This window comes from Colossoma macropomum, unplaced genomic scaffold (assembly GCF_904425465.1).
Source record: "Colossoma macropomum unplaced genomic scaffold, Colossoma_macropomum, whole genome shotgun sequence".
Lineage (NCBI taxonomy): Eukaryota > Metazoa > Chordata > Actinopteri > Characiformes > Serrasalmidae > Colossoma > Colossoma macropomum.
The window spans coordinates 3,821,443-3,844,500 of record NW_023494807.1 but is presented as its reverse complement, the minus strand read 5'-3'; the positions used below and the strand labels follow the sequence as shown (position 1 = coordinate 3,844,500).

The 23,058-nt window shown below is 40.8% G+C and overlaps 1 protein-coding gene across 1 annotated transcript in view; it reads right to left on the bottom strand.

The window, feature by feature from the left end:
• xkr4 (XK related 4) overlaps positions 1-16,463 on the bottom strand; it is a 105,868-nt gene extending 89,405 nt beyond the window's left edge. Inside the window, exon 1 of the mRNA XM_036556852.1 lies at positions 15,748-16,463. Within this exon, the coding sequence (XP_036412745.1) occupies positions 15,748-16,463 (716 nt within the window). The remainder of the gene's footprint in view (positions 1-15,747) is intronic.
• Positions 16,464-23,058: the final 6,595 nt, after the last annotated feature.

The window sequence follows — 23,058 nt, the reverse complement described above, 5'->3', positions numbered from 1 at the left end:
CGCTGCTGTAAGATGTGGGTAAGCATGTTTTCAACAGATGTAGTGATGGTTATGGTTTTTAATTTTGGCTGTAGCGCCTCTTCAAATTCCTGGGCTTATTGCCACCTAAGGCATATTATTCAACAACTTCATGGAAAACAATGCAAAGCTCACTGAGTTGTTCCTTAATAACAGGAGTGGGGAATAGATGCCTGCAGCTCCTTTCCACTGAAAAAGGTTCTTTACACTCATACAGCTTATTTACAAGCATAGTCCTTTAACCCTTTATTGCACAATGTTGCCTCAGGGCAACAAACTCATTTTCCTCACTACACAATAGCATTATACATATTTAAAGGCAATGATAGGGTTAACAATAAAAGGAAGAGTTTGAGTAAGTCAATAAAAAGCATGTACTTAGTCATACTATCTCTTAGTGGGCAATTTTAAACCTCTTTTTTTAACATTCAGTACAATTTTTTGTTATGAGAATTTGTAGAAATCTGTTTGTTGCCTAGAAGCAACACTATGAGACAATGGAATGGATTTAGCCCAGTCACAAGGCAGGTCTCACCACTTCAGGCAACACAGCTCTATATCATTTCTTCTCATTGTCACACAGTGTTGCCACAGGGCAACATACTCCAAAGGACCCCCTGCACACATTATTTATTTATTTTATGTTTTTGAATTTAATAATCAGATCCATTTTATGCAAGAAAAGTGAATTGAATAGTTTTTTTTTAATTGTTCTCATAATGTGTGCAGCAGAGGGTTAAAGAACCATCCATTTAAATGTTCTTTAGTAACCAAAAGTGGTTCATCTATAGATTTGCTGGAGCTTTTTACAGTGGTGGTGATAGGAGCCAGGCATCCGATGAGATAAATGTCTCCAAAAGCTCCTTCACAGAAAGTTATTGCATGAAATAGCTGTAAATATGCTGCCTTATTTTGACACATTGCTTTAGTTTTAAGATAAGGTTTTAGTCTAAAATGTATATTTAAAGTACATTCATGGTAGAGTATTGCTTGCAGGGTTACAGGGCAAAATATCCCCCAAAGAAAACAAATATTTTAAGATTTACCACCATTTTACCTTCATTAACATTACAAAACTCAGAAGATGTGTAGGTTCACTGTTGGTTTTACACGGTAAATAAAATGGCCATATTTAATATTGTAGACAACCTGCTTTCTATCACCGCCTTGTAAGGAAATCAGAGGCGGTAACTTTTTCCACGGTGCACCATTTCACATCAAACCACTCTCTATCTCATGCAAAATATTTGTTAAATCAGAGGAATTCCCATTTGAAAAAGAACAACAGAACATTTAAAGGCATCAGTCTGGCTAATGCCTCCTCTGATAAAGGGGTCCTGTGGTGAATACAGCGAACACATATACATTACGCACGGCATGCCGCATCCTTTCCACCGCAGCCTCGATCACTTTCAATGCGTTTGTTTGTTAAACGAGCCGTGCTTGCCATCCATAATTGTATTTTCCAACATTAATTAAAAGGCAGGCGGGAAAGGAAGGAGAGGAGCACTCGGAGGCTGTGTGTGCACGTGTACTCAGATTAGGACAAGGAGAAGGTCCGGTTGAAGCATGACCACAGCGCCACTTCTGGATGACCCCTTCTTCTTGCACAATACACCTACAGCAGATACAGTCAAAATAATACCCTAAATCTAATTAAATGACAGCGACGGTTTGACCACAACTTTACACTTGTCCTGAATGTAGATCAGCCAAGATTTGTTTCTAAAGTTTGCTTCTGTAGTTTTCCACTGGAGCTACGTGGCTAACAAGTAATGGAAGCTGCATGTGCAAATCATCACATACTTGCTTTAAACCGTGTCAAGTTGTTAAATAACCTCAAAAAGCCTTGCTTGTAGTTTCTGGCACTGTATGATATACTGTAATCTTTAAAACTGGACCAAATTAAAGCTCTGACCCATACAGAAATCTCATGTATGGAAATATACAGATTTCAAACAAAGACATACATTCGAATATTTCAATTTCCCTTTTATCCAACTAATATTAGACACATATGGTCATATATGGTCATATATGTGATATGTATATTAATTTATTGGAAATGATCCAGTTTCAAATGTAGAACTCTGATTGTAGCCGTATATCACCATAAACAAGCATATATGTGTAAACATATTTAAACAATATATGATGAAAATATTATTCATATATGGATGGCATTTATTACTCATATATATTAGATTTATGTTTAAGATTTTTTTTAAATAATGAGGTGTTTATGCATCTTTGTTTCGTCCACATACTTCCTTTAAAAGTAGTATAATAGCTACATAACTGAACTCAAAAATGTGCACATTGTAAGCTATACAATAAACGCAATAAGCATGAAATACATGAAAATATTGTTCCCTGACACAATTAAATAATTTCATATTCAAGCATTATTATTATAACTGTACTTGGATGCATTTACACACACACACATACACATACACACAAACACACACACACACACACACACACACACACACACACACGCACACACGCACACACACACACATACATATATATATATATATATATATATATATATATATATATATATATATATATATGTGTGTGTGTTCACCCATCTATTTGACAAATATGATCCATGCTAGTCTAAACTTTATGCAGGTCTAGTTCTAGTCTGTTGTTGGTTTAGCCGGTTACGCAGCATGGTCACGTTGGCTGACCAGCATACCAGCATCCAAAACACAACATATGCCGGTTTTGCGGGTGACCAGCCATGTTGGTCTATGCTGGTTTCTCTAGCAGAGAAGAAAGACAAGAAGTTCAGGATGAGTGTGAAGCTGAAGTCAAACAAGATACGTGAAATTTGCATCACTTTGCTGGACCCCAAGATTGCCATTAAAAAAAATCCTTCTTGTTGGTGCAGTTAGCAGGTTCGCTAACTAAGAATAGTAAAGACAGAAAACTGAACAAAATGATATACTCACAAGAATGCTGCACATTGCAAACAAAAAAAAGGCTTGATAACAGGCATGGGGTGTGCAGCTTGTGGTTAGCCAAAGAGCTAAGTCGCTTTTAGCAAGCTTATCTATCACAAATGGTAGAATCATAAAAGGAAAGACAGTCATACAGTCTCCATGCTGCTAGTGTGACTGGGCCTGTAGGCAGCTTTACAACTTTAAAATACAAGATAGCAAAATTAATAGCTCACCCACTACAAACACTACTGACTCATTCAGACTTTAGCTTGCTAACTGTCTTAAAGGCTACAAGCATTAAGGTGCACTAATGATCAGTCAACAGAAAAGTGGAAGGGTAGCGCTGTCACCTCACAGCAAGAATGGCCTGGGTTCGATTCCCGGCCGGGCGACCAGGGTCATTTCTGTGTGGAGTTTGCATGTTCTCCCCGTGTCTGCGTGGGTTTCCTCCCACGGTCCGAAAACATGCAGTCAGGCCAATTGGACATGCTAAATTGCCCCTAGGTGTGAGTGTGTGTGTGAATGTGTATGTCTGTTTGTCTGCCCTGCGATGGACTGGCGACCTGTCCAGGGTGTATCCTGCCTTCTGCCCAATGACAGCTGCGATAGGCTCCAGCACCCCACCGTGACCCAGAAGGATAAGCGGTTTAGATGATATACGTATGTATGTATGTATGGGCGCATGCTTATTGCCACTATTGACATGGAATATGAAAATAAATGGCCTCATTGGGAAATTCACATGCAGCAATTGGAAGAATGCAAGTGAAACAAACAACAGAATCTGTGCCAGATTTCTAGTTTTTATCTTTTCATCATGCTAACTTTTTGAGTTTCTTATATACACCTCGGTTGCATCAGCCTGAACATTTGCACCCTCGAACACAGTCATCATTCCTGGGGTTATTAAAGCCAGAAAGGCTTTTCTTCTATTTTGTTCTACAAAGGAACACACGTCTCCAAGAAGTTTGATCGGGCGTTCAGATAAACTGGAGCGACTGGAGAATTCCAGCACAAAAGCACCTTTTTACAATAGGTACTAGAGACAGAGTGGATGTCACTGATACAAGTCAATTCGTCTCTCTACCAGAGAGAGAGAGAGAGAAAGAGAGAGAGAGAGAGAGAGAGAGAGAGAGAGAGAGAGAGAGAATTGACCCAGTACGCAGTGCATTGCCTTTTGTTAGGTCTGTCTGCCCCCCTTTCTGCATATCCAAAAAAAAAAAAAACTGAAAGATGCGCTTGGGTCAGTGTAAAGAGTGAGTGAAATACAGGCCTTTAAAAATTTCAGAGTTTCACAGTTTCATCTGTACAACCCAACACTGGCATCGCTAGATCCAGGCTCACATCTGAATGGCTGTGAAACTGAGGCCTAAACCTGAACAGGCCCGACTAGTATGGCTAAATTTGGAACCCAAGCTCGACCTGAACCCACTTGGGCAAACTAACAGAGATGGATTATCACAGACACAGTTTTAGGGAGGGGTCCCAAATGCAGCTTGGGATCTATTCTGGGGAGATAAAGAGCAAAAATGTATGAGATTGACTTGAGCCCAATGTTGTAAATGGAAAAATTGCCCCGAACCTGGTCTGAAACCCCGGGCCCTTTCAGGCTCTAGTCGGGTAGCAGACCTCTAGAGGCAGTAGCCTGAATCTTTTAGTTGCAAAATTGTATAGATCATTAAATACATGCAAATCAATGGGCTAAAAAACTGGACTCTTCCTCTGGTGAGCTTGACCCATAACCCAAATTAACAGACACTGAGGAACATTTGCATTTGAAGCAGGACTGCGCATTTCAGCTCTTTCTGAATGAGCCAAAATACTTTTTTGGCAGCCATCCTGCACTCCCCCCCAAAACATGTCCCCCTGTCCTGCCCAGTCACCCTAGCCCCAATCTCCTCCCCAACACCCCCCAACACCGCCTCACCACAGGTCTGACTGGCTTGCTAGCTTACTATGTTCAAGCTTGGTACCACTGTAGGGATTTAGAAGAGCTTGAATGGAAACTGTCTTCCCTGAAGTCCATTATGCATCATTACACTTTGTTTTTTGGTAAATTCAAAGCATTTTTATAATAGAAGCATATTCAACTTCTATCCCAACTTCTTTTGGCTTCTGTTATGATTATGTTTTGAGTCAACGGGTATCGTCCCAAGTAATCGACCACAAAGCAGATACAGATTGGGTTGAAAAACGCTGGCGTATTCCTTTAAGACTGTTCCAGATTTGAAGATAGGACATTTTCTTGTGGCAGCAACATTATGCTCAGCACACTCTGTCCTCCAGCCACCTGTATGTTTAATGACTGCAATCCAGTGGCAGCAAGCCATGATAAAGAATGGAAGTGGTGGCTCCAGTATTGTGGAGTTAAACATCCACAGTCCAGCTGTACAGCCATATTTACATTAGCTTGCATAAAACCACATCCATTAGCATACATTTGCATGCGTAACTTAATATGGTAATTCAGTTGCAGCTTGGACCGCTGTGACAGAGTGAGGGGATTATTGCCTCTTTATTCAAGAGATACAGACCGGCAGGCATACTTCTACTGCAAAATAATACAAGGGGCTATTATGTGTTCTCCAGTTGTTAAAATCCTCCACTTAAGCCAGATCATCGTCGATTAAACGACAATATATTCTAGCACTATATTTAACCAACATCACCATGACACACTGTTAACAGTGTAATATGGACGGGCAGTATTTCTAACGCAAAATAATAAAAGAGGCTATTATGTGTTCTCCAGTCACTCAGATCCTCCATTTTAGCCAGAACATCGCTGTTCAAATGATGCTATTTTCTAGCACTCTCTGCTTTCATACTGGTTCTTTTGCAAGAATGTTTTCTGGGAAACATTCTTAATTCTTCATCTTCATGCTAAAAGATAGAATCAAGAATCAAGTTAGTGTATGAGATAATTTAGTGGTGAACCATGACTAGTGCTAGGCCTTCAATACGTCTAAACTTGGTCAAAACATGAGAAAAAAAAACACCTTGTCACCACAATAACACTAATTTCTGCTACCATCCCTATGGGATTCTAGTAGCTTGTTAGTGCTAAGCTAAGAGTGATTCATTTAGACATATTAGACATATTAGCATATATTTTACCTAGTGGTAGTTTCAGTAGAGGGCCCTGTACAGAGTTGCCATCACCAACAACCCATTGATTAGGCTGCTGCTCTGTAGTATACTGTAGTAATACTTACAGACTTTAAAGTAAAAATTCTAGACATTTATTTTTTAGTACCCAGAATTCATTAGGCTTTCTCTGAAGGCCTCAAAGGCCCTGAGGGTTCCCCTCTGAGATAACTCATGGGTCTGCTTCAGGTGGCAGAATGTTTTGACCAGCTAATGCTTCACATGTAAACATGTAGCAGTGTAAATATACAACAGTCATGTGTTTTAATACCAATAAAATATACAGTTAGCTGTTAGGTGTTGGCTGTTGGGCTAGCTGCTTGGCTAAGCACTACTTCCCTTTTAGAGACTTTTGTAAAATGTCTTCACTAATGTAGCCAGTCTGTTTTAGCTAATAATGACAATGCAATATTATTAATGTGGGAGATTTTATGGAAACAAAAACTCTTAAAAAAATATTATCAATAATATAGGTGGTGTGCTTTCTATTGACAACCACTCCCCAAAAATATATCTCACACAGTTTTCAAAAGCGGCTTGGAGATATGGGAAAAGTTCTTAGAAATAAACATTCTTAATTTTTAAGTACGTTTGTGTATCATAGTTTTTGGACCATTTCTAGTAATAAGTTCTTGTATAAAGTAACTGAATGATCTGTTTTGAATTACTTTAATACTTTATTCACAAGCTAACGCTCTATATATGGATGCTTTGTAGCATAGATAGACAATAATCATGTTGTTCATATAAATAAGTGTTATAATAAAGTATATGTTATAAAGAAGTTGCTAAAAGGGATAGTTAAGCTAGCTGTTGGGCTAGCTGCTTAGCTAAATGTTGCTGCACACTACCAGGGAGCCAAAATGGCTTCAAATGCACACCCACTCTTGCAATGACAACAAGATATCATTGGTCATTAAAGAATAAAAGAAATATTTTTTTTCAACAGCCATCCTGCAGCTCCCCCTATCTTACATAATTCAAAAAGTGGGTGAGACCTTCACCAAGTTGTGACTCTTTGAATACTCTTTCAACACGCTCAAAGAAGCCCAACCGACATTCCAGAAAGTTCTTCTGCACATAACGTGCAATTACACATTTCCACCAGAGAGGTCTCCAAATCCCCAAACCTTACATAGTGTAACTTTACTGTATGTTAATGTAGATTTCATTCAAGATTTTAATCACTGAGATTTCATTCCAAGTAATTTTGGTCCATTTCTATTGGTCCAATCGTTCTGAAATGCTCACGATGTAAAGGGCAGCTGGTGTTTTCAAATAGAGATGCAAGGCTTGGTATGAGTGTGACGCCATCACTATGACGCACCACAGTGTAATTGGCATGAAGTGTGATGTCTGTGCGCAACATAAAGTTCAGCGAGCATGCTCAGTGCGTCTCAGGCTGAATGAAGCCTCTGAAGACTGGAGGATGCACAGATCACGCTGGCCAGTCCCTGCTGCCGAGCTGGCCCCCAACCAGCTACTATAAATACACCACGCTTCATTTAGATCCATACGCAGCACCTGGTCGTCATGGAGCCCTGCGCACCCAAGGGTTCGGCGCCTGTTCATTTGTAGTGCAATCATGTAGGTCCGGCTCATTACGAGAGGTGATCAGCCACGACTCTGCACTGGCTCCTCCAGCAGAGTTTCTAAAAGCATGTGACCTCACCCCAACATAGATATAGAAAACTAAAACAATATCTAATCAGTGGCATGCTCAAAAACACAGCTGCGCAAGATATTCAAAATCAGCAGGCTTTATGCAGCATCAGATTCATGAGAGACATTAAAAGTACAAGTTGTTTACTTTCTAGGAGATACATGTGCTTTTGACAGCACACATAGTTTCAAAGCAGCTTGCTAGAAATGTGTGTCCAGCTCCCTAATGAGCATCACCGAGGGTGACAGTGGCTGGGAAAACTCCCTAAGAGCATGAGGAAGGACCACTGAGAGGGACAGGAAGTTTACAAGTAAGATGAAACAGAGGCACATGAGATCATACAGAGAAATGATCTGTCAGAAAAACAGTGATTAATATCAGACATCTATCAAAACCAGTCTGAAAAATCCACTACATGTTCAAAAGTAGACTGACACCCCTTTTAATCAGGGAATTCTCCAAATTTAAGGTGCACCCTATTGACACAGGTGGATTAGCTGCACAAATCCAGCTTGTATAATCTCCTCTGAAAAGCATTGATCAATAGAATGGGAAGCTCTGGTGCAGCTGCACATGAGAGGTCACCATACCCAGCGCCATGTATCAGGTACACTGTAAAAAACGTTAAAGTTAACAATGCTGTCACTTCTTTAAATGAAAAGTTCTGTTAAATTACAGTACATTCTGTATATTCAGTACATATGTATGTACAATTTTCTCACCTCTTATACTGTTTTCTCCTCTATAACCCAACTAACATTGTTTGGATTATAATATCAGTCATTATTGTTGACCCACAGCTTTACAAATATATGAATGATAATGTGTCAGTAGTGAGTAACTACTTGGGCTGCGACTTCACCAGGATTCAAACATGCAATACCCTGACAACAGAGCAAAACTGTACAAGGTTGCCTACTGAGAAGCCAGTTAATAATTGCTTAGCTTAAAGTCACCGCCTGTTTACTGTCATCACAGTAAGACAAGCTGTAATGATACATTTGTAGACAAATCAGCATCATGGTGAAATAGAAATGTGTTAAATGTCCAAATCTGTGCTTTAGCATGGGGATGACATGTTACAACTGGCTGGAGATGGCCTCTAGACACTTGTGAGGCATGGCCATGTTGATGGAGGTGCCAGGAGGGTCATGGAAGGCACGTGCACTCTGGGAAAAGGGACTTAAATGTTGGTTATGTTGTTGTTCATCAGTTAAAGGTGTATGTAATGTGTTTATTGTGTTATTTTGTGTCAGGGGATGAGGGTTATTAGTGTATTTTGTGTGTGGTGGGGTCATCAGCAGCATGAATCATGGCCTCCTTTTTGACTCTATGCTGACGCTACTATATATACATATATACACATATATCTAGATATTTAGATATTTAGATAGATAGATAGATAGATAGATAGATAAGTAGATAAGTAGATAGGTAGATAGATAGATAGGTAGATAGATAGATATTTAGATATTTAGATATTTAGATAGATAGATAGATAGATAGATAGATAGATAGATAGATAGATGTTTCCAAAAATTTTGATTCATCTGACCACAGAACAGTTTTCCATTTTGCCTCAGTCCTTTTTAAACAAGCTTTGGCCCAGAGAAGTCGGCAGCATTTCTGATCGTGTTGACATATGGCTTCTTCTTTTGCATGATACAGCTTTAACTCACATTTGTGGACTGCACAGCAAACTGTATTCACAGACAGTGATTTCTGGAAGTGTTCCTGAGTCCATGCAGTGATTTCCAGTACAGAATCATGCCCTGTTTTCAATGCAGTGCCACCCGAGGGCCTGAAGATCATGAGCATCCAATATTGACCGTCGGCCTTGTCCCTTGCGTACAGGGATTTCTCCAGATTCTCTGAATCTTTTGATGATATTATGTACTGTAGATGGTGGGATATCCAAAGTTTTCACAATTTTACGCTGATGAACATTTTTCTGAAATTGTTCCACAATTTTTAGATGTAGTTTTTTGCAGGTTGGTGAACCTCTGCCAATCTTTGCTCCTGAGAGACTCTGCCTCTCTAAAATGCTCTTCTTATACCCAGTTATGTGAGTTAGTTGCAAATTGCTCCTCCAGCTGTTTTTTATTAGTACCATTTACTTTTCCAGCCTTTTGTTGCAACTTTTTTGAGATGTGTTGCTGCCATCAAGTTTTAAATGAGTTAATGGTTTTAAGGAAATGGTAAAATGCCTCACTTTGAACATCTGATATGTGTTCTGTGTTCTATTATGAATAAAATATGGGTCTATGAGATTTGCAAATCATTGCATTCTGTTTTTATTTACATTTATTTACATTTTACACAGCATCCCAGCTTATTTGGAATTGGGGTTGTATATATATATACTGTAGTCGCATTTCTAAGGTAACACCATACCGAACATCATTGTGTAATTACACTGTTATTAACCAGACATTTAGGTAAGTTCATTCTCTAATGATGAAGTTGCAGTTTTCTCCTCTAATCTCATTTGCCTAGTGCACTCTCTGCTGCAGCCGTAAGTGGTGGGATGACAGTTAAACAAGAGAAAGAAAAAAAAAACAGTTTAAATTATACAGAGGGGTATAAAGCCCCTCAGCATTGGACTGCTGAGCAGTGGGACTGCATTCTCTGGAGTGATGGAGCTCCACCCAATATCTTCTGGATTGAGCTGGAGTAGCATCTGTGATCTGACCATCCAACATCAGTCCCTGACCTCACTAATGCTCTTGTGGTTGAATGCAATCATATCCTCACAGCAGTGTTCCAACATCTACTATAAAGCCTTCTCAGAAGTGTAGAGGCTGTTACTGCAGCAAAGGAGGAACAAACTCCCTTTTAGTACGCTTGATTTCAGACACAGTGTTGGATGAGCAGATGTCCACAAACATTTAGAGAAGTTTGAGTGGACAAGTCAGAAGTGAGATGTGATGGAGACGAAGGCTGGCCAGCAGTACAGTAGTTAAAAGTGAGAACAGGGTCAACTGTGCTCTCTTGGACTCCTTGGCCATGAATGACTGTGGGATCGTTGAGACTCTATTGCCTGCAATAAGACTCAACCCTCTTAACCAGCTGCACCTCTGAGGAGGCAGTAGTGAAGTTTTATGTAGACTTGTACTCTATAAAAACTGCTCTTTAAATGAAGGTCACATAAAGCGTGTGACAGTAGGGCAGGTGTTAAAATGACAAAAAAAGTGCAAAGTCAGAGCTTCTATTGGAACCAAATAGAAAAAAAACACATTTCTAATCATATTATGAGAATTTATAGTTAATTCTGTATCTCACAGATTCCACGATCTTAAAAGGTTAAGATCAGACAATGTTCAGAGAAACAAGGTCAGATTCCTGCACTGTTAAATGGCAGTAAGTTACAGTAATTATTGGTTTGTCTATTATTTGATTTTTTATATTTTTTTATTGTTAAGGGTCGTACTGAGCTGCAAGGTTTGTCTATTGTTATTTTATTTTTCTGTGGTTGTTTGTTGATAAGACGTTGTCTAGTTGTGTGTTTGTGGTTGTGGAGATTGTGTGGTGTGTTGTTTGGTGGTGTTTTGCTCTGTAAGTCTCTTTGTGTGGTCGTCTTGTTTTTTGTGGTGGTTTGTTTATATGTAGTTGTTGGCAATGAGTTTAGGGGGGGTTGTTGTAGATTTTGGCTTGTAGTTTTATGTTCTCGTGTTGAGTTGTGCTACTTTGTTGTTGTCTAGGTGTAGGTTGGTATTGTGGTGTCATTTTTTAGGATGGGTGTTTGGTGGTTGAATGTGTGTGTGGGAGAGGTGTATTGTGTGTGGAGGGTGGTTGTATTGTGTTGGGTCATTGTGGTTTAAAAAAAAAAAAAGTGGGTCTACTGGAGCTGTGTTGGACTGGTTAGTAGAGGGTCCTTTAGGAAAGCTGGCGAACGGTGTAATTGGGGTTGTGGTTTTGTGGGGATGTGGGTACATTGTTATTTCTTTGTTATTGTTATATATGTAAGAAAAACAAAAAGAAAAACAAAAGAGAACGCCCAACAAAAAACAACAGAGCGGACAACCCAACCGGACCCCAGCGCACAAAACGACGGAGCCATTGAGTAAGCCGGACGTCGCCGGCACTGGCAAGCAAAAGTTGGGGAACAGAGGACAAAGTTCTGATTCGTTCTCTGGACGATTCGGGTTGGGGCAAGTCAGGGATAAGACACCCGTACCACGGCATACACACTGAACTTAACCACTACAACTTGACTTAAGATTGCCGTTCTTAACTTTTTCCACATTCTTTTCCTTTAAAGAATCTCCCACATTTTCCTAACTACTACTCACATTTCAATTTACAACCCCCCCCCCTCATCACAAACCTCTTAATATATTCACCTTAGTGCTTGATTACTCTAGGAACACCAAATCAGCACTGTTAAAACCTTTGAAACGAGTGGTCAGAGACAGGCTGCTTAAGGCTGCTCAAAGTACCCAATATGGTTTGAAAATAGCAGCTAATTTCTGTAAAATTCTAAATTTAAACTTTATTGACAAGACCTGTATCTTCCACAATGCAGCATTCATTACAGCAATCACCTGTATTTAAATAATACATGACTGCAGTGTTTTGATTGCAATCTTTTACAGTCTGGACATGGATTAAGCCTAATCTTGGACTAAATTGCAATGCACAACTTTTCAGTGTACACGCTTTAAAAAGATGATAATTACAAGTTTGAACAGAACCCTTTTTGGTGCTACATAGAACCATTTTCAAAAAAGGTCTGTATAGAACCATATACAACCCATTCTCCATCAACCTGAAGAACCATTTCACCATGCAAAGAACCATTTAGGCATGAAATGGTTCCATATAGAACTCATGGTTCTAACATTCCTTTTACTAAAGAACCCTTGAAGAACCATCTTTTTTTAAGTGTGTAGATTTAGTCTGGTGTACATTGGTGTTGGTTGACATACATTCATTCAGTGTTTCTAAATCCAGTCCTCAGGATCCAGCCAGTCCACGTATTTGTTCTAGTCCATCTGCTATTAAAGGCTGTAGGGCTTATTTAGCATAGATGTTTCAGGAACTGGAAGGGAGCAAAAGTGTGGACTGGCTGGTGGTCCCAGTGGACTGGACTGTGAACATCTGCATTCATTTACATGTAAACTAATTCACACCAGTCATTAATAGATTCTTCTTGAGATGGAATGGCAACAGTTGCAACCAGGCTACTGGGGGCATCTATCTATCTATCTATCTATCTATCTATCTATCTATCTATCTATCTATCTGTCTATCTATCTATCTATCTATCTGTCTATCTATCTATCTATCTGTATACCAGCTTTACTCCTCATATTACTTCAGATTGTTCTCGCCTTGTAAACATCTACCGTTTTGATGTATGTATTACACAATTTGTCTTCTGTACTATCCTAATTCCCCAAAAACAGCAATTTATGAATCATGTTGGCTTTTTTTTCTCATGATATAGTAATCATGCCATCAAATCTAACAACAAACCTGCTGAATACAAAGCCAATTGAATGGGCTCCACCACAAAACCCAATCACTCAAAGTCAGCACCGATGCTGCCTTGAGTTGGCTGGGTCTGATGAAGTTCATTAGCGTGGGGAGCTATTTTTAAAGCGCCTCTCTTGGCAAGATGTCCCCAGACTGGTGAACTCCTCGCTTTGTGCCGTGTGCATGTCTCAACAATCCTCCAGCCCCCAACCAGAACACACAACTGTGTCAGCTTCACTCGCATCACTTCGCTCCACGTGACACACACTCTCACACACACAAGCCCATGATGGTACAGAACACAAGCCATACACTCCCACATTGAACAACTTTTAATACAGAATCACCATTTAAATAATAATTTAATTCAAGAAATGAGTGGAGGTCTACAGTTCTAACCCAACAGTCCACCACCATTCTGTACTAGCATATAAATCAGCTCCTATGTTTGAGTAAAATATGGCAAAATGATTCTCAGACACAATACTGTTCAGAAGTCAGAGGCCTCCCTTACACAAGAATTACACTGAAACCTCAACAACTAAATATTACATCAGTTGTTTCAGTATTTAAAGTGTCCATTCTCCAGCTTTATTTTGAGAAACTTGCTTCTAGGTTTTCAAAGAAATTTGCAGGAATCTTTTTCACACCTTCAAAGTTCAGTCTTAGAAGTTGGTTACACTTTCAGCTTCTCACGATCCAATCAACCTCAAACACATTCAGTGATGTTGAGGACTGGACTCCGGGGTGGTCAGTTCGTTCGTTCTTCTTTGCTTTGTTCAGCAACACATCCTTTCGGACCCACAGTTGTCTTGTCACAGTGGAAGGGTGGACAGAAACACCTGTGGGTTTTTTTTCACATCTGAAGCAGTTTGATTTTCTCTTATTTCTCCCATTTTCTATACATCTTTTAATATTTTTTTAAACCTCGAGTTATGAAAACTGTTTTAAACATGCTTTCCTTATGCAAATGGATGATCTAATATCCCCAGAAATGTAACCTGCAGCATGTTCAGACTGGAAAATTAAACACATTAAAGATGTTCTCTGACTTTGGCACAGTACTGTTCATTAATAACAGATTTGGCTAATCTACCAACCAACCACTGGCCATGATCTTTATCCCAGGCCAATTTCTCTGGAAGTATTTCTTCAGTTTACACGACGGCACTTGCCTAATGGAAGCATTAGCAGGTTTAGAGAGACAAAGTCTTGAAATCTAAACTGTGCATGTGTTTTCAGTCGTCAATGATTAAACATCCCGTTTAGCGCATTTCCCTTTTCCAACACTGGCTGCAATCTCATTAGCAACTCCCAGCAAGTAGCAGCCTTCACTTCCACATGCTGACTACATGTGTTCAAATGCATTAGAGTCAGCATTAAACCAACACTGCATGCCACAGTACATGGTACCCACCTGATCTAATATTGGTGTTGGCAGCTACACAGCGCTGATGTTTTAATGGAGTGTTTTTATTCTCCAACTCTTGAAAATTAAGGTTCCTAAATGGTTCTTGCCTTCGATACACAGCTCTAGGAGAAAAATCTCTAATTGGTATAGAAACATTATGTGGATGTTCTTTAAAAGTGGTTCTTTAAAGAGCAATCCACTGAAAGATTTTCCCCAAAAAACGCTTTTTGGCACCTTCAATTTTTAAGACTGTAACCCCGGTCTTCTATGAACAACCTCCAACCTATCGGTAGGACATCGTTTACTATTTGGACAGCGTCCAAGCCAGGTCCGCAGGGTCAAAGACTGGCAGCGAACGGAACATCACAGAGCCCAATGTGCTGATTCGCTTGGACTTCCTAAGGCCTCATCGGGCTGACAGTGTGAAACCGAATCGGGCCCGATCACTAAGCATTGACTACAACCCCCGGCGAATGACTGTATTGACCTGCTAACACAGAATGCACATCTATGGGTGAGCCAACAGTGCCATAAGGTGCCACTTGGGAAAGTTCTCAAGCCTCATTCCATGCGAGCTAATGAAACAGCCTCTAGCAGCTTTTAATAGAGTAAAATATGAGAGACACATTAATAATGCATTTCACTAATAGGAATGAATGGAGGTCTATAGTCCGAGCCAGATGCTGCCCTACATCTGAATCCCGGACATATTTCTTTGGAAGTATTTCTTCCATTTGAATGATATTACTAGCCTTAGCCTGTATAAGCATCCACAGCCTGTCTGTGAGCAACGCAATTGAAGTAATATCAACTAAAATAGCACTTTTAGAAAATTAGAGCATAAGACTTGCTATAAGCACAGCAGGTTCAAATGGAAAACAGGCAGCTGCCAGTTCACACCACAATACTTATTGTAGTCCTGTTGAAAACAAACACACGCTAACAACCAGCCATGGAAACACGCAGGCACGTGCGCAACCCCACCAAATAATGCGAGTTACATCTTGGCGCAACACAGATTATGATTGACAAGAACGCTCTGAGCGATGACAGGGGGTCCAAGCACCGGCGCTTACCTCCAGATTTGTCCGAGCTGCAAGATGTGGATGACGGACTGCATCAGCCAGATGCAGAAGGAGCAGGACGCCGAGCGTTTCTGGTTAGTCCGCGCTGCGTTGGTGGTGCTGCTGCTGCTGTTGCTGCTGCTGTTGGTGGCGGTGGTGTTGGTGTTGCTTTTGCTGGCCGTGCTGGCTTGCCTTTGAGGCGTGGACGGGTGGGCTGCTCCGACGTCGCCGTGCGAAGCCGAGCAGCTCAGGAGCTTGCCGTCCATGTGCGAACAGCCCGAGGACGAGGAGGAGCCGTCCGCGGTGCCGAAGTCGTGCACGAACCATCTGAAGCTGAAGACCTGCACGGAAAAAGAGCCGAGCACCACGAAAAAAAGCGTCAGGCCGAACCACCAGTAGTCTCGGCGCAGGTAGTAGTCGACGGACAGCCACACGTCCGTGCCCACGTCGGCGAAATACACGGTCACTGCGGCTAGAATCCACAAGCAGTCCCAGACCGTGTAGCGCTGCCGCTCCCTGCCCAGGCGCAGGCACGTCGAGTTGGAGCCGCCGCCGCCGCAGCAGCGCGAGCCTCCGTTCACGTTGAAGTCCGCCTCCCCGGCGCCCGAGTCCGGCTGCGAGCCCGGCGCGAGCCCCTGCACGGAGCCGGAGTGGTCCGAGTTCTGCAGAGGCGTGAACGCCACGTCGCTTTTCTTCATTTTCAGCACCCCGTCGGATTTAGCAGCCATTGCAGCGTCAACAACAGCGGCAGCAGCATCAACAGCGGCAGCGGCAGCGGCTTCTTCTGCTTCTGCTTCTGCTTCTGCTTCTCCTTTCCTTCGTCTTCCTTTTCTCTCTCCTCTTTCTCTCCTCCTCCTCCTCCTCTTCCTCTCTTCAGCTTCTGTCTTCCAGGCGGTGGAGGAGAGAAGACGGTGGGCTGGGCAACCTCCTGCTCCTCTCCTTCTCCTTCCGCCACAGCTACAGCGCCGCCTGCACGGCACAAAGCAACACTTCCTTTTGGTAGCGGGTACGAACCATATGCTCTCCCGTGGCTCATGCTTAAAACCATGACATCATTGCTTTGCAACTCGTCCCCACGCCTCTCTCCATCATGGTGCTTCGTCCGTGCTCGGCGCGCGCCCCAGATGCCACGGATTGCACGAGCGTCAAACGTCAAAACGCAGCCTAGCAACCTACCTTAGCTTTTTTTTTCACCACTGTGCCAAAGCTATTTTTTTGCGCTCAGACCTGAAAACTGAAAATATAGGGACTTTTATTCGTGCATTTAATGTTGACGTAAAGAAGTTGTGCTGACGCTGTTTGACTCACATTTAAGTTGATTTTTTTGGAGTGCGGGGACTTTTAAACATCGCTGCGGTTAGCCTAGGCAGGTTTAGCCCACCTTGTGAAAGGAAAACAGAACGAACATCTACAAAAATATCCCAACTCGAGCTTTGGTGGACGATTTAGGGTGAAGACTGGCTTCAAGTTCCCCTCGATGCTTTGATGAACGCTTGGATATCGTCCCTCATAAATCGAATATTCACCGCCGTTCTTGGCGTTTTGTGTGAACGAGGTTCAGCACCACGGACAGCTCCTCCGCTCGGAGAGACCGGGCTGGGCTGCTTTCAGAACCACGGACAGCTCCCGCTTATAGATTCTTCAGTACACAAAACAAACCGCATTTAGACGTTCATGTGCTCAGCACCGCCATTGTGCCGGCTGGGCTAACTTGCGTCATTATCAAATTTACTGGCACCCTTGAGGAGCTGGACGACGCGGTGTGTTGTCGACACGCCCTCTTGCACGCGAGCACACACACATAGACACGCTTTGTGAATCGACCAAAACGTTATCTGCCAACGTTTATTTATGGCAAGAAACCGTTGTTTTTGCAGATATCACGCCTTTGACCGAAAAAAAACTCGCTGTAAACATTTGCGACATATTTTGGGGGGCTGTAACACCGAGCCAGCATGAAAGGGGTGGTGTCGAAGTATTACTGTCAGAGACCACCGGTGGGCTGTCATGAATCGACTGAAGAGTGATGAATAAGGCTCATTAGCCACTAGGTTACATATATAGATGGTTTTAATCTTTGAAATATGCTTTGAATTTAATGAATGTATGTGTGTGCGCATGTGCAGACAGAAAACAAGGTGAACCTACAGCACCAACAAAATAATACTGACTTTGTGCTTTTAACTAAACTACATAACATAATTGCATGTATGCTTAACATATTTAGTGCACAAGTCAAAGTGGCCATTAAGTAAATTAAGTTATTTATTTTTCAGCATCAGGAAAACATTCATATATATATATATATATATATATATTATATATATATATATATATATATATATATGCATATGAAGAAAGCTTTAACAACTAAATGTAATATTATTTACAACCTTATATAGGATTTAGTGTTTCCACTCTTTGTCTTTATTACTGCTTCCTTTCTTTTCAGGCTACTCACTTTCAGCTTTTCAATAAAATCCGCAGTGATATTTTTCACGGCCCCAAAGTTCAGTGTTAGAGGTTGGTTACATTTTCTCATGAGTTACTTCCAAGTAAACACATTCAATGTTGTTGAGGTCTGGCCAGTGAGGTGGACAGTCTGTTTTCTTTACATCTTTTAAAAGAAATTGGGAAGTGTTTTAAAATTTATTTTCGTTTACTTTTTTTATTCCTTATACAAGATTATATAAGAGTATATAACTTGCTGAGGAGTTAATGGTTGCTTTAACAGAAAATAAAATGAATGAACGTGGTCTCTGACTTGCATATGTGTGTATATATATATATATATATATATATATATATATATATATATATATATATATATATATATGCTGTTTTTCAGTTTTTGACATCTAAAAATCTAAAAATGCCTCTTGCCCTTTACATTGTATGTAAGTTAAATCATAAATGGACCAAAACAAATAACCCCAAATTACGTAATTTTTGACAGCAATCAAGTTTTGTTCTGACAGCAGTGATAAACAGTATATATATATACACACACACACAAACAGTCATATAATAATAATAATAATAATAACAATAATAATAATACTTTTTACTTATATAGCACTTTTCATGCTAGTGGCACCTCAAAATGCTTTACAGACAGGTGATAAATCTTATAAGAAAATGATATAGATCAAATTAAAAGGTAAACACCACGAGACGTAGAGTTTTAATTAAATGCTAAGTTAAAGAGATACGTTTTTAGATGCTTCTTGTGCAGACAAATGTGGAGACAAAATGCCATGAGCATTGTGATTGAGCTCTGTGTGTATGAAATGTATATGAAACATATATGAAATTGAGATGTATGACCCCAGGTCTTGACATTACATAAAAACAAGCGACTGTGTGAGACAGAGATAGCTCAGTGTACAGTACACAATCTCCATGGTACTGTGCTGGCTCCTTTCCTCAGGCTGTCATTTCTGTGCCACCTGGTCAAGCTTTGGAGATGACACCATCTGTCATCATCAGCTGTGTCAGGCCTTGGCAGTTTGGCATGACTCGTGGGCTGGGCTTTAGTATGTCCATTTCAGGCACTATATGGCCAAAAGTATGTGGACACCCTTCTAATTATTGAGTTCAAATGTTTAGCCACATATGTTGCCAACAAGTGTATAAAATCAAGCACATAGCCATGCAACCTTCACAGACAAACACTGGCAATAAAATGGGTGGCACTGAAGAGCTTACTGACTTTAAATGTGGCACTGGCATAGGATGCTACTTAGTTTGTTAAATGTCTGCCTTGCTATATTTGCCCCAGACAACTGTAAGTGAAATAAAATTAAATGGAACTGTCCAGAAGCAGCCTTGCGATGGACTGGCGACCTGTCCAGGGTGTATCCTGCCTTCCGCCCAATGACAGCTGGGATAGGCTCCAGCACCCCAACGCGACCCAGAATGATAAGCGGTTTAGATGATGTATGTATGTATGTATGTCCAGAAGCAACAACTCCTCAGCCTAGCTCATGCATAGCTCATGTAAATCATGTACACTGTGCTGCATCACCCATTACAGAGTTCCAAACTGCCTTTAGAAGCTAAATTAAGCACAAAAACAGAGGAAATGGGTTTCCATGCCTGAGCAGCGGCGCACAAGCCTAAGATCACTATATGCAATGCCAAGTATCAGCTGGAGTGGTGTAAAGCATGCCACCACTGGACTCTCTGGAGTGATGAATCATGCTCCACTATCTAGCAGTCTGATGGATGAATCTGGGTTGGCAGAGGGCAGGAGAACACTACCTACTACAATGCATTGTGCCAACAGTAAGGTTTGGTGGAGGAGGGATAATGGGCTGGGGCTGTTTTTCAGGGTCCCTTAGTTCCAGAGAAGTGTAATGTTAATGCTACAGCATACAAAGACAATTATGCACTTCCAAATGTGTGGTAACAGTTTGGGGAAGACTCTTTCCTGTTTCAGCATGACTGTGTCCCTCTACACAAAATAAAGTCTACAAAGACATGGTTTGACCAGTTTAGTCCTGACCTCAATCCCACTGAACACTTTTGGGATAATTTGGAATATCAATTGTGAGCCAGGCCTTCTTGTGCAACAGCAGCGCCTGACCTCGCGAATGCTATTTATTTGATTATTTGTTTGTTTGTTTATTTCGTACTTTACAAAGTCAGGAGCGCTTTGCTGGTTCATCATCATCATTTTTATTTATGACGCCCTTTCCATGCTCAAGGACACTTTGCAAGAAATAGAGCTCATAGAACATGGAACACATTAACAACACAGAAAGTCATGAAAGACTAGAAGGTGAACATAATTCACAAACATAATGGAAGAAAGACTTGAGATGGCACTATGTGATGTATTCAAGGACAAAAAGGAAGAATGAAAAGACAGGAAAGAAGTGACTCATATTATATACACACATACTACATGTGTACATATGACCATGTGACTATGTTTTTAAATACACAAGCACTGGTGTATAGAATATATACATATTCTGACGAGACTGAAGAGAAGTAAACCTAATGTACTTCATATCCTCGGCACTCAGTTTCCATGCATTTGTGGTCCTTTGCCAGTTTTTTTTTGTACTTCAGCAAAAGCTTGAACTGCACATCTGGAACCACCTGTCTGCTGGGAAATGTCTGCTTGGGAGAGAATTGCTGACGCAGGATGATCACCTTGTGTCTTGTTGCTATGCTCATCCTTTCCGTAATGTAAGATTTGAAGGTTAAACTGCCACATCTATCGCAATCTCTTAGCATAGTTGCCCCTCACCCAGGTTTATTTCTGTCGACTTAGCTGTTTCTGTTACAGTTAATCAGTTTAGTTTAATTTGCACATAATGTCACTGGCCATTAGCACCTGTTTGTTGTGTTTGTTTAGTCATGAGTGGATCAGACACAGCAGTGCTGCTGGAGTTTTTAAACACCTCAGTGTTGCTGCTGGACTGAGAATAGTCCACCAACCAAAAATATCCAGCCAACAGCGTCCTGTGGGCAGCGTCCTGTGACCACTGATGAAGGACTAGAGGGTGACCAACACAAACTGTGCAGCAGCAGATGAGCTATCGTCTCTGACTTTACATCTACGAGGTGGACCGACAGGGTAGGAGTGTCTAATAGAGTGGGCAGTGAGTGGACACAGTGTTTAAAAACCCCAGCAGCACTGCTGTGTCTGATCCACTCAGACCAGCACAACACACACCAGCACACCACCACCACGTCAGTGTTACTGCAGTGCTGAGAATGATCCACCACCCAAATAGTACCTGCTCTGTGAGGGTCCATGGGGGTCCTGACCACTGAAGAACAGGGTAAAAGGGGGCTAACAAAGTATGCAGAGAAACAGATGGACTACAGTCTGTAACTGTAGAACTACAAAGTGCACCTATATAGTAAGTGGAGCTGATAAAATGGACAATGAGCGTAGAAACAAGGAGGTGGTCATAATGTTATGCCTGATTGGTGTATATATCACTCACTGTTACTCATAGGCACTTACAAAGTCATATACTTACATATACCACTCAGATTTTACTACAAAGCCTGGTCAAACCTCCGCCTCGGCTCTGCACACCACATACCATGGGTAGGGTAACATACCCGCAGCCTGCAGGGGCTTGTGGAAAATATTTGAGCCGGGTAATTACAGGGTTCAGGCTTTTGGCTCAATGTGATTTAAATTTGATTCAAATTAGCATGAATACCTCTCTACAATGCAAATCATTTGAAAATGTGTTAGAGACTATTGATGAACTTCCAAAATGATTAAGATAATGCTCCTTCATTGAAAAGTTAATGGGAGATAATTACAGAGATGCAGAAAGCCTCCTTTGATTTCCCCCAGCAATTAAGCTTCGGAAACACAATTATTATCTTAATTTACTTCCATTTTGGGAAACCACAGGCTTCTGTCAAACTGTGGGCAAGAGGCCATCATACATTTCCATTTAAGATATTCACTTTCTCTTTTATGAGGCTTTTTTATTTGTAAAAAGAAAACAAAAATCACTGCTAAGCGTGTGCTGCCGGCCTCCCAGTGCAACCACAACGTAATTATGGCTTCTCTCATTGATCTGAGCATGCTCTGTCAGGGGACTGCGCCCAGCCTCTAATGCACTCTCACCCCAACCATTCGATCGGAGACTGATTCTGTATGACAGCAACAAACAGCCATCATGTATGTAAACCTGTGTGAATTCTAACATGCATCTTATAACATGCATCATCTTCAGTGTTATTGCTGTCATGCATGTTTTATTTTTGCTCCAATTAAAAAAAAAAGCAGCTGCCCAATTAAAAAGGTTAATTAAAATTAATTAAAAATTGGTTTCACATTAATAGAAAACACTACATCAGTACAATTACTGTCAATGTACACTTTTAAACGTTACAGTAAAATGTTTTATGAAGCCACTTCTACATTCATTCCTATTACAGTCCCATTGCAAGAATTGAGGAGTTATATTCAGTTTCATATATATCTCAATTTGGCCGTCTTCATGAAATACGTACAGAACTACTCCTTAAGTCATTAACAGGAGTGCACTTTTAAAAAGATGGTTCTTCAAGGGTTCTTTAGTGAAGACAATGGTTTATATATAGATCTATGGACACTCAAAGAATCCTCAATTGTTCTTTGCATGGTGAAATGGTTCTTCAGGTTGAGCTTATGATGTCAAGCTTGTAACAGTACCTTTTTGGTGCTTTATAGAAATATTTTCAAAAACAGTTCTATATAAAACCATATACAATGCATTCTCCATTAATCTGAGGAATGATTTCACCATGTAAAGAGCCATTTAATGATGCAAGTGTTGTTTGAGTGTTCATGGTTCT